At 45.9% G+C, this 11256-nt stretch overlaps 1 protein-coding gene across 1 annotated transcript in view; it reads right to left on the bottom strand.

The window, feature by feature from the left end:
- Positions 1–1525: 1525 nt before the first annotated feature.
- Positions 1526–11256, bottom strand: part of NTN4 (netrin 4) — a 49190-nt gene continuing 39459 nt past the window's right edge. The window contains exons 7-10 of the mRNA XM_069853439.1: positions 10489–10601; positions 9280–9348; positions 7311–7481; positions 1526–3271 (exon numbers count right to left, since the gene is read on the bottom strand). Coding sequence (XP_069709540.1) covers positions 3135–3271; positions 7311–7481; positions 9280–9348; positions 10489–10601 — 490 coding nt within the window. The 3' untranslated portion in view covers positions 1526–3134. The remainder of the gene's footprint in view (positions 3272–7310; positions 7482–9279; positions 9349–10488; positions 10602–11256) is intronic.

The following is an 11256-nucleotide window of genomic DNA, read 5'->3' as shown; positions in this document are numbered from 1 at the left end:
CATCTATCAGTAGCACCTCCTGGGAGACAGGCAACATACTGCTGGGGTTCATGTGCTGCTCAGTCATCCTACAGCCAAATGCTGCTGTGGGGAAGGATGTGGCTAGGGCTGCAGGTGGCTTCTCCCCCATCTCTCCTTGCAGTCCTAGCCTGTAGGCATGGCTGGTGTCTGTTGAGGTGGTTTGAAGAGAAAAATGTCCTCTTAAGAGAACAAAAGTAGGTATTGCGGTACTTGAAGAGGGCACACAAGAAAGCTGCGGAGGGACTTCTTACAAAAGCATGTAGTGATAGGACGAGGGGCAACGGGTATAAACTGGAGAGGGGCAGATTTAGACTAGACATAAGGAGGAATTTCTTCACAATGAGGTTGGTATGGCACTGGCCCAGGTTGCCCAGGGAAGCTGTGTCTGCCCCATCCCTGGAGGTGTTCAGGGCAGGGTTGGATGGGGCCTTGGGCAGCCTGGGCTGGTGGGAGGTGTCCCTGCCCATGGCAGGCAGGTTGGAATTAGAATCAGAATAGTTTTGGTTGGAAGGGACCTTAGAGGTCATCTAGTGAGATGGGCTTGACTGGCCATCTTGTCACACAGGGATGCAGGGACATCCAGCTTGCCCCACTCTTGGTACAGGAACATTTCTCCTTCCAGCCAAAATTCCCTCACAGAAATGTCTCATGGGCAGATTTGCCCTATGGAATCTAATCCCCTTCCTTCATCAAACCATCAGTGCCCAGACCCAAGGTTAGGACAGGGATCAGACCCTGGGCCATAAGGAGTGTGCACCTCTCTGCTCACACCCTCCAGCTTTCATGATGCCACATGAACCATCTAGGCATTACAAATGTAGTTTTAATGGCATTAAATTTAAGCTAAAATTACATCAAGCAGGTAAACCTGCAAAATTTTAAATTGAGATGGAGATATTGGAGACTCTTAGTGTCCAAGTGTTGCCACAGGACATGTCTTTCAATGCCCTCTCCTCCTGTACTGGGGAGATGGGACTGTCACTGATAAACCGCCTGCCTGGGGAGCTGATGCTTAACGCTTCCGGTTATGTCTTGATCCCCTGGCTGCTCATTTCTGATGCTTGACTTCATTCTCTGGTGTATTTATAGACCTTTTGCAACAGTGCTCATTTCCCATAGCCCTTTTCTTTTCCCTTTACCATTTCTAATGTTTCAAATGTAGGGAGTGAGCCTGACTTCTGCCATCCTTGTCTTGCTTTTTATGAGTAACTGCTCTGCAGCTCAACCGCCAGGCCTGCGTGGATGCAAGGACCTGGACAACTTTGAAAATATTCCCCTTCTTCTGAGAAAAGCTGATGATTAAACCTCCCAAAATAGAGGTGAAATCGGATTTCTGTGGACCATTTACCATGCTGCTTGGCTTTTGACCATATGGTGAATATTACCTCCCCAAGAGGAAAATATTCCCATGGCAGCTTCTCACCATCCATCTTCACTGTGCTCTCTAGTGCAGGCATAACCACTTCATTGCCAGTGGCATAAGCAATAACAGGAGATGAAGATGTTGAAATCATATTATATTTATTACATACATGAGATACAAAAACAAATTACCAAAATAGTATAATTTTTTTTTTTGTGAGCCCACAGGACCTTGAAAGACAAATACATACATAATGCAGATTGGTAGACTCGTGACTTTTCAGGTGTTGTATGTCTTCCTTTTCCTTCCCCTCACGCTCATGAACAAAATGCTCTCTATGCAATATGGTTTAAAGATATCTTATAGAAAAGATCTATTTTAGTGCTGAAAACTGCAGTAAACTGTGCTATATTCCATACTGGTGTTAATGAGGAAGTATAATGGCTGTATATATTGCAAACAATAACACAGAAGAAAACAAATAAAATGTTCAGTTTTAAATACTAACAGAAAATAAACTCCAGGCCCACCATGAATCACAGGGTTGTGATAAGCGAACGTGAGTCCTTTCTGTTCTCCTCATCCACTCCTTTTCCTGCAGGCAGAGTTTTTCTCCTCTGGCAATTGCATTTTTTGTCTCAAAGTCTCTTCTTCTTCTCACGCTGCTTGTGAAGTCTCGCTGGAGTCCTGCCCATGGGGTCCACGTGCTGGTCTGAAGCTGGGACTTCAGTGCAAATACTTTATCTCTCAGATTGCATCCTCAGATACTCTGAGTGGCCAGTGCCAGGCTGGCCGTTCCCTTTATACCGTTAATGCCGTCCAACTGGGGGAGCCTTCAGGAGTGCTTCTGTTTCAGGGAGCTTTTTTCACCTGCCACCTTCAACCTCTTCTTTCCCCAAAACAATTAGACTTCCTGCACAATGAAGTGGCAGGTACTAAAGTGCTTTATACAATGAAATATTTACACTAGGGATAGGTTTGTTTTTTAACACTTCAAGGACAAAAGCTCAGAGATGCTGCACCCTCTTGAGCTGCCTCTTCTCTGCGGCTGTATGGTGGCTGGAGAGCCAGTCTCTGCCTCGTGCCACGCTTGTGCCAAGGCAGAGATTCAATTCACTCGGGCGGCTCCATCCTCACCAGCACTGGCAGAGAGTGCAGCCCTTGAAACCTTCAGCGGGGCAACTTTATTAAAAGCACACAGTGCTCGTTTTGACAGGTGCTGTGTCCTAACCCGAGGGGGTGTTTCTAAAGAGCAGTCATCACTGCCACTCTGCTGCCAGTGCCTGCCCACCGCTGCGGCTGCCACCTTCCCCACAACATTCTCCAGGAGCCTGTGGAAGTCACTCAGGATCCACACTGGTGGCAATGGCAATCCTTTTTTTCTTCTCAGATGTAGCTCGTGGGCATGCTTTCTCTCTCTAGAGAGGCAATTTAGTCTGGGATGATCAGTGGCTTCATAAGAGTTGCTCCAACATCTCAATGGAGCGAGACAAGCGTCCGCCCTTCCTTTTCTTTCTCTCCACATAACGATGAGCTGGGCTCAGGTAAGACCCCGGCAAGGAAGCTACAGGCAAGTGAATGAATGTTGGCCAGGAAGGATTAAATTAGACAGTGCCTACAACTCTGAATGACTTGCTACACATTTTGGCACTATTTTCTTACATTCCAGTTTCCATCCTAGAGGTCTTCTCTCTGTGAAGGCTGTTGCATTTTGTGCATAAAAAAAAATGCCCTAAGCAGTTACACAGCTCTAGATGCAGTCTCTTTTCAACATCTCTAGGACCTTTCTTCCGAGAGCCGACTTCCACTGATGGACAAAACTTTTCATGTTGACGATAAGTCTGCCTGTTCGGATGTCCTCATGTCCTGCCACAAGGTACTCCAAGCCTGCAAAGCAGCAAAGCTGTCAAGGACTGCACAGCACTGCACTTAAGAGACGTATTGATGCTGCAAACTCAGCCTGGATATCTAGTTCCATGTAAAAACTCACTAAATGAAGAAATATTTATGCATATTGATTCTCTCATGTATCTGTACATCCATACCTCTATCTATATCTACGGAAAAATGACCCATGGCACACCTGTCAGTGAGATGCAGGATGTGAACTTTGATTTTGTTAGCTTCTAAATATACGTGGAAGCTGAATTCTGGAGGCTGCACTACAAGTTTTAATAACCCATTTGGGAACTGCTATTGCCTTCACTTGGCAGCCACCTGACTCACTCCTCCCTGAATACACCTGTGCCTGGAAATCAGATGGGTCAGCACGTCCCAGTTATGACAGTGCAGGATGGCCCAGGGCTGCTGTGTTGCTCAAAATAGTCAGTGCCCCCTTGCAGGCAAAGGCACACCAGACCCTGATCAGAGGCAATATTAGATTTGCTGGTACGAGCAACCTAGAAGAGCCTGAGTGGGTGGCAGGCACAATGAAAAAAGCTGCATTAATATCTGCCTCTGCCAGATGTTTTAGAGACAGGAAACCTCACCTCGTGTCCAGAAGCTGCCAGAAAGTGCCCCACTGCAGGACTCACCCCAGGCATACAGGGCTGCACTTGGCTCTCAAGGCACGAGTCAAAGAGAGGTCGGAGCCAGGCAGTAACTGCTAAGCAGGAGGATGGAACAAAGTCCTTGGCTTGAATTAGCTAAAGAAACATTGCCATAGACACCAACAACCTAAATGGGCAAAGAACATGCCAGAAGTTGGGATAACACGGAGGATAATCCCTCCCACGGCAGGAAGAGCTCCCTGCCAGGGCCAGCATCCCCCTGCACCACGTTTGGGGTGCGGCAAGCATCCCCAAATCCCCTTCATAGCCCCTCATCCTCACACTCATCTGGGGGGTCATCAAGTGGTGGTATGAATTAGCCTGTGCTTTCAGTTGTCCTGCTCCACCCTGGCCGCAGCAAGGAGTCTGCTCGTGTTTACTTAGGTTTTTATTTTGTAGTTCAGAATAAAGGGAGAGTGTCTCCTAGTTAAAGGTCAAGCATGTTTTTCTTTAATTCAGTACAATTTGTTATCTACTTCATCTGAGGTCTTGGGCACACACGTCCAAGTAAACACAGGATATGTGTATGGCAGTAGCACCCTTTGCAAGACATTCACTTTGGTCATGCAGTTATAAACACACTTTTCAAGGGCTCCAAAATCTATCTCCCTTGAGAGAGAAATGTGTCATGCACCCTCAGAGAGCGAGCAAATATTGCTGTGGTGGCTGATTCGACAGGGCTTGCCAGATTTTCAACCTGATGTTACAGAACTATGAAATTAAGTCTGACATGCTGCGAGCCAATACCTTGAGGCTTTTCATTTTACCCTGCACTGTGGGCAGGCAGCTCTCTGCTTACTTGTGTCTGTGCTTGGCAAAGCTGAGGAAGGGAAGGGGCTGTTTGAATGGCTGAGGCCTTTAAACCTGTTGGCTCAGTGTTCCCCCAGAAGTTCACCCTGCCTCTGTGGAGGGGAAGGTGTGCAAGGGTAGGAACTATCCCCTCATAGGAACTTAAAACACATTTATAACCTGAAAACAGCCCATGGTGACTTGATAAATGCTTGGAGGTTTTATTTCTTGCCAGAGCCTTTAAAAGCCTACTCTCCTTTCGGTATCCCTTTAGCAGGAAAAAACAGAATAAAAATATGCATGTCTTTCTTTTATTTTTATCTTTGATCTCCTCTGTAGTTTTGGGAGATGTGATTTCCGTTATAGATATGTGTCAGGAAATGTTTTTATGTCACCTTGGCTTTTTATCCGGCTGTTGGTTTATTCATCTGGAGGTCATAAGCTCATTCTCTAAGAGAGGGTTAAATCTGCTAATATATTATTGCCAACCATTCAGAAAGGAATGTGGTAGCTACAGAAAATCGTGACATTTAAAAAATTCCTGCAATCTTCTCTTTTCCTTTTGAAATTATTGAATCTGTAAGGTGCACTCAGTTGATGCTTTCAAGTTTCCCATTAGGACCGAACTTCACTACTTCTTTCCAACATGAAAGCTGAGAGTAATTTATACTCATGGGCCTCCAGCAGCTGCATTTCAAAACACCACCAAGCTTTGCAGTGTAAATCATGAGCGTTGGCAAGGGAGCAATGCCTGATGTGTCAGATGCCTGGACTGTCCCTAAAGACAATTGAACCTCCACCCTTCCACTGATGTCAAAGCAATTTTTATCAATTCTCTAATTATTGCTGTCTTTTTCTCTGCTGGGAAAAATCAGTGAAGTTCTTCTGAAGTTACTGGAATCGCAGAGCTGGCTGTCCTGCACACTTGGTGTCTGACAGCTTTCACAGTGTTCCACCAGGTTCTTATTAAGGCGGCCACATCTGGACTTTCTCCCTTGCATTTGCATTGCATATGTCAAAATAAAAGAGCTGTATCTATTTAATTATAATTTATGGTGTTTTACCAATATTCAAAGTCTTACTTACTTAAACAGTAAAGTCCTGCCTAATGCTGCTGATTCAACCAACCCTTGCACCTGACAAGGCTTCCTGACTACAGCTGTGCTATCACGGAAACTTGCCTTCAAAGCCAGATGGTCACTCCATTGGAGATGAAAGAATACTGCAAACCCCTTATCAATGAATAACCTTTCTGTGTGATCCAGCCTCCCAGACAGCCTTTTGCCCTGAATGAAGTTCCTAGTGCTGTAGATGTAAAGGATGTCTCAGCACTGAAGTTGATGTTTTGATCAGTGACTTCCAAGTGATGTGTGCCCCTCATGGAAAGAAAAACCTTTATCTGAATTAGTTGGTAACCGTTGGTTTATCTTGGAGTTGTAAAGAAAGGTGTGTCAGCTGGAGCTTAGTTTTGCTCCGCTGAAGAAAACCCTGAATCTGCATCTCCTCGTCTGTGCCAGAGACTGCTTGCACTGTTTAGCCACCACTGGTTATACTCCATTTCAGCGAAAAAAGATGAGAACAAAATGTGAAGCCAAACCTACACTCTCACTGCATAAGAGAATCTCTTCCAAATCTTGTAGATGCAAATTAGTGTTACTTTCAAAGAAGCATTTTCCCTTCAGTTTAGATTAGAACTTCAGTACAATATGATGACTTGAATTAGATTTAAATGCAGTTTTATGGATTCTAATTAGCATCAGTTTTGAAAAATACACCATGTAGTCGTGGCGTAATATGAACCTCTCTCCCTCTGGGAACAGACTGAGACTGGTAAAGCTGTAAGACTGTTATAATGCTTCATAAAAGGAATCATAGAATCATAGAATGGTCCAGACTGGAATGGATCATAAAGCAGTTCCAATATCCCTGCCATGGGCAGGGACACTTTCCACTAGATCAGGCTGCTCAAAGCCTTATCCAACCTGGTTTTGAACACCTCCAGGGATGGGGCATCCACGACCAGCTAGGAATAGTTGGACTCGTTGATCCTGGTGGTCTTTTCCAACCTAGTGATTCTGTGGTTCTGTGAGCTCTCCGGAAAACCTGTTCCAGTGCTTCATCACCCTCACAGTAAAAACCATCTTCCTAATATCTAATCCAAAACTCACTTCTTTCATCTTAAAACCATTACCCTTCATGACAACAGTGCACTTGTTGACAAAGAGCCCCTCTTTAGCTTTCCTGTTGGCCGCCTTTAAGTACTGAAAGGCTACTGTAAGATCTTCCCCGAGACTTCTCTTCTCCAGGTTGAAAAACCCCAAATCTCTCCTCACAGGAGAGGCACTCCAGCCCTCAGATCATCTTTGTAGCTCTCCTTGTATGTTTGGAAGTCTATAGAATAAACCAATCTTTTCTCTATGAAATCTGAATTTGATGGAGATTGCTGCTAGAGTCCAAATGATGTAACAGCTGATAACCTAATCAATGGTGGGCTGCAATCTCAGCTCAATGGCATGAGGGGACAGAGAGGTGGGAAGGAAATTTGTGTAAATGTGTTGGGGATGAATTGTTCAGGGAGTTAAACCTACCGGGATTGAGGATGGGACAAGTGCAGCCTCTGTTAGTCCAAGATTCAGGGTAGAGTGTCCTCTTGCCCCGGAGGATCTTCAGCTTTGTAGATTTCAAGACTTTCTTGATCTTTGCAATGACTTCTGCATGGGAGCCTTTGTCATGAGCTGACAAGATCTTCGTCTTGATCACTGGGAAGACATGAATTAAAGCCCAGGAATACATCAGTTATTTACAATTGCCTTTTTGTTTGTTTTCTTAGTTTTTTGTTTGTTTGTTTTTGTCTGATGCAGGTGTCTGGGCAAATCAGCGAGGACAATTCATTGCAGTGGAGTCAGCCCGATGCTCCTTGCTGGAGAACCTGAGGTCAGCACAGCCCTGGGGTAGCATATACATCCCCTTACCCATGGGCAGGAACGCTGCTGTTTCATCTGCCATGGCCCCTGGATCTGCCATGTGGGCAGTGGGAGAGGTCCAATGAGCTGACTTTCAAAACCTGTGAGGACCCTATTTTCCCCAAGAGCTCAGCAAAGGCTTTGGCTTCCCTAGCCCTTCTGGAAATCAAACAGGAAGCCTTTCTTCTAGGGATGGGCCTGGACGATTTTTTTGAGGCAGCAGGCAGGGTTGTGAGGGGCTGCCTTCATCCCACCCTGGTGAGCACTCCTGCTGTTGGTTCTCCCACTTTGCAGAACTGCCAAATCCAAAAGCAGCAGTGGAGATTGAGACATTGGTGGGGACTGAGGCAAATTGTGGGGAATTTTGAACTCACAGATACCCACAGGCACACCTGGGCCACTTGGTATCCCACCTGCTGAGCTCCTGTGTGGTGGAAGCTCAAGGCTCTGCACTCATGCATGAGCCCCCCCTCAACCTTGCTGATACCTGCACTGGTTGGTATCACCGTATGGTGGTGCTTTATTCCCTGAGCTGCCTGTTAGGAAGCTCAGGGAAATGTTTCCTCCTACCATATGGCCTCCTGAAGCTCATGATGAGCCCCATAATTCATCTGTCTCCAGTTTAGCTGACACCTTTGCATGTTAAGTGATGAAAGGGTGGGAAACCTGAGTGCACTTCAGATAAGATTTATGAACTTGGGTTTTTTGTGACCTTTTTATTTTAATTTCTTATCTTTTGCAAGATTAAACACAGTCACTATCACAGTCAGGGAGAAAAGCAAAGCAGAATTAGATTTTTTCCTAATACCACTAAGCTAGGGCTATATTTCAACAGCTGGCGGCCCCTTGAACTTCCCTTTGTAGGTTGCTCTGCAGCCTGCAGAGTTATGGGTTATCTCTGTGTGCATTTTCAACTTCAGTGCGAGATGAAACAGGTGCAAGAGACCCCTGGAAGACTGTGAAGGGAGGGAGTGCTACACAGTGCATTCCTTACTCTGCTGTGGCACGAAGGAGGTGATTCACTGGCACACACACACACCAGTGAGATCTTGAGAACAGAAGCACCTCCGCTCACTCATTTAAATCCAATAGACACAGACAATATACAGCACCCTATCACAACAGCTGAAAATTGCTGACAGGGGGAAGTTTCCAGCAGCTGCTGGAGCAGTTTTCTTTGTGTGTGGCTTGCATGGTGATCACTGTCGCTTCATACATTCAGTGTAATTCTAGACCATTCTTGGGGCACCTGGTCTACAGACAAGGTTTTGGTGGCCTGTTTTTGGCAAGAGTGCTTTCCAGTCTGTCTTGGACCTAGACAACTCCTTAGGGATGCTTTCACATCTTGTTCTTCCACGATTCTGGCACAAGAGCATTTTCGTAGCAAGAGAGGTGGGTAACAGAGCAAGACAATTCATCCACCTTGACTTGGCACCATGATATCTATACCTTTTGGAACGGTCAAAGATACGCCCTCAGACTATGCCCATGGGTTTGCTGGGATGGAGTGATGCACAGAGCAGCACCTCCCACACTTTACAGGCTTGCACTGCCTCGCCGCACCTCCCTTTATGCCACCTCATGCGAAACTCACCATAGGTGTACTTCATCCCGCAGAAGACCTTGGGACTCCCTAGAACTTGCTCTTTACATTCGCATTTACCTGGGAAAAGAGAAGGAAGCAAACAGCTGTGGATTGGACTTAGAAGATGGGAGTCTTTGCAGGCAAAGCCTGGGACTCACCAGAGGTTTTCACGTGGTCCACAAGCCCTGTGCAAAAAAACCTCCTATTTTCAGACCCAGGCTGAATATACTTAGTCCAAGGGCAATTGTTTCTTGTTTACAATTGGAAGAGAAGGGAAACAAAGGCCTTATTATTTTGCCTTGAGATGCAAATAACACACACGTCTTTCTCTGTGGTATTAACCACACCGTAATGTACCAGACAAATTTTAAAAGGAAATGTTGCAGAGGTTAAGGCAGATTAATGACTTCCGTGATCTCAGAACAAAGGATAACGTGATACACTTATTTACCTTTAAAATGAAGTTGCCCAGACAAATGATGGAGCTTTCCCCTCAATTAACTCAATTATTGTATCTTCAAGATTTTATCATGCGGCTTTCTGAAAAAAGCAGGAAATGACGCTTGCCTGCTTGCATGCGGCCGTTGCAAGGGAGGACGGCTTGATGATGTGCTGCAAGGACAAACTGCCTCGTAACCGCACGCAGCACCTGCCTCTGCCCAGCTGAAACGGTAGCTGAAAGGCTTGGCAATCTCCAAATGCATTGTAAGCTGCGATTGATGCCAAAATTGTTGTGGAGAAGCATGGAAATAAGGTTTTATTTGGAAATCTCCAATTCCCTGCCCATGAAGTGGCAAAACCCACCCTCTAAATAATATTGCTGGTTTGTCCAACGTGTAGTAGTTCTAGTGAATATAAAGACACATTTAAAACATGATGGACAAAAAAAAAAAAAAAGAGAGTGCGCAACTTTAAAATTTAAAATTCAGAGCTGAGGCTGCAAATTCAGGCAGGCAACTCTCACCTTACCAATGGCTAAATACCAGGTGCAGGCTTTAGCATGTAGCATCTGCCTAAAGGATATGCACATCCTCACATTGATGGGATGAGCCATAAGGCTCTTTCGGCTCCTTGGTCACACAGGACATTAATGGGGAATGTCCATCCCCTGCTGCAAATGTCAGGGTATTAATTCTAAGCCTATACAGAGACTCTATCTGTGCTGCCTGCTGGCAGGAGGGATGGGGCAGGAAAAGATGCCTAAAGCTGCCATCCTACCAGAGTGCCGGAGTGCTGAGAAGCCTTGCTCATCCTCCCAGCCCCAGGTGGGCTCGCTCTCGTTGAGCACCGCCTGGAAAGGAGGCGCTTCATGGTGCCAGGTCACGTCCGAGCTGTTGGGGGAAAGGGAGATGGTCAGCCTTCCTCCTGGAGCCAGCGGAAAGCAGGGATACTACCAACCTGTCTTCTGGGTGCAACGTGACTGCGCATCCTGGTGGTGTTAAATGCAAGAGGCAGTTTTGGAGAGCAAACAGGTTGAGTGCTGTCAGAGTGGGCCCTGAATACATCAAAATGTGTTATAGGGAATTATATGCTATAAATATCCCCTGCGTGGTAAAATACAGCAGCGTATAAGATCTGGAGAGTGAGATGTTTTTAAAACGTGCTGTATTCTAAAAGTCAGAGCCTGTCTCCAAGTACAGCCCAGTCAATGCAGCTGAACTGCAACAGAACAGTATTAATCGTTTGGTCATAGAATCATAGAATCACCAGGTTGGAAAAGACCCACCGGATCATCGAGTCCAACCATTCCTATCAGACATTAAACCATGCCCCTCAGCACCTCGTCCACCCGTGCCTTAAACACCTCCAGGGAAGGTGACTCAACCACCTCCCTGGGCAGCCTGTTCCAGTGCCCAATGACCCTTTCCATGAAAACTTTTTTCCTAATGTCCAGCCTGAACCTCCCTTGGTGGAGCTTGAGGTCATTCCCTCTCATCCTGTCCCCTGTCACTTGGTCTCCTCTTGCTCAGATCTCCCTGAGACTCA

Source organism: Phaenicophaeus curvirostris, chromosome 1 (assembly GCF_032191515.1).
Source record: "Phaenicophaeus curvirostris isolate KB17595 chromosome 1, BPBGC_Pcur_1.0, whole genome shotgun sequence".
Classification (NCBI taxonomy): Eukaryota; Metazoa; Chordata; class Aves; order Cuculiformes; family Cuculidae; genus Phaenicophaeus; species Phaenicophaeus curvirostris.
The sequence above is the reverse complement of the archived record's forward strand: the minus strand, read 5'-3'. Positions and strand labels throughout refer to the sequence as shown.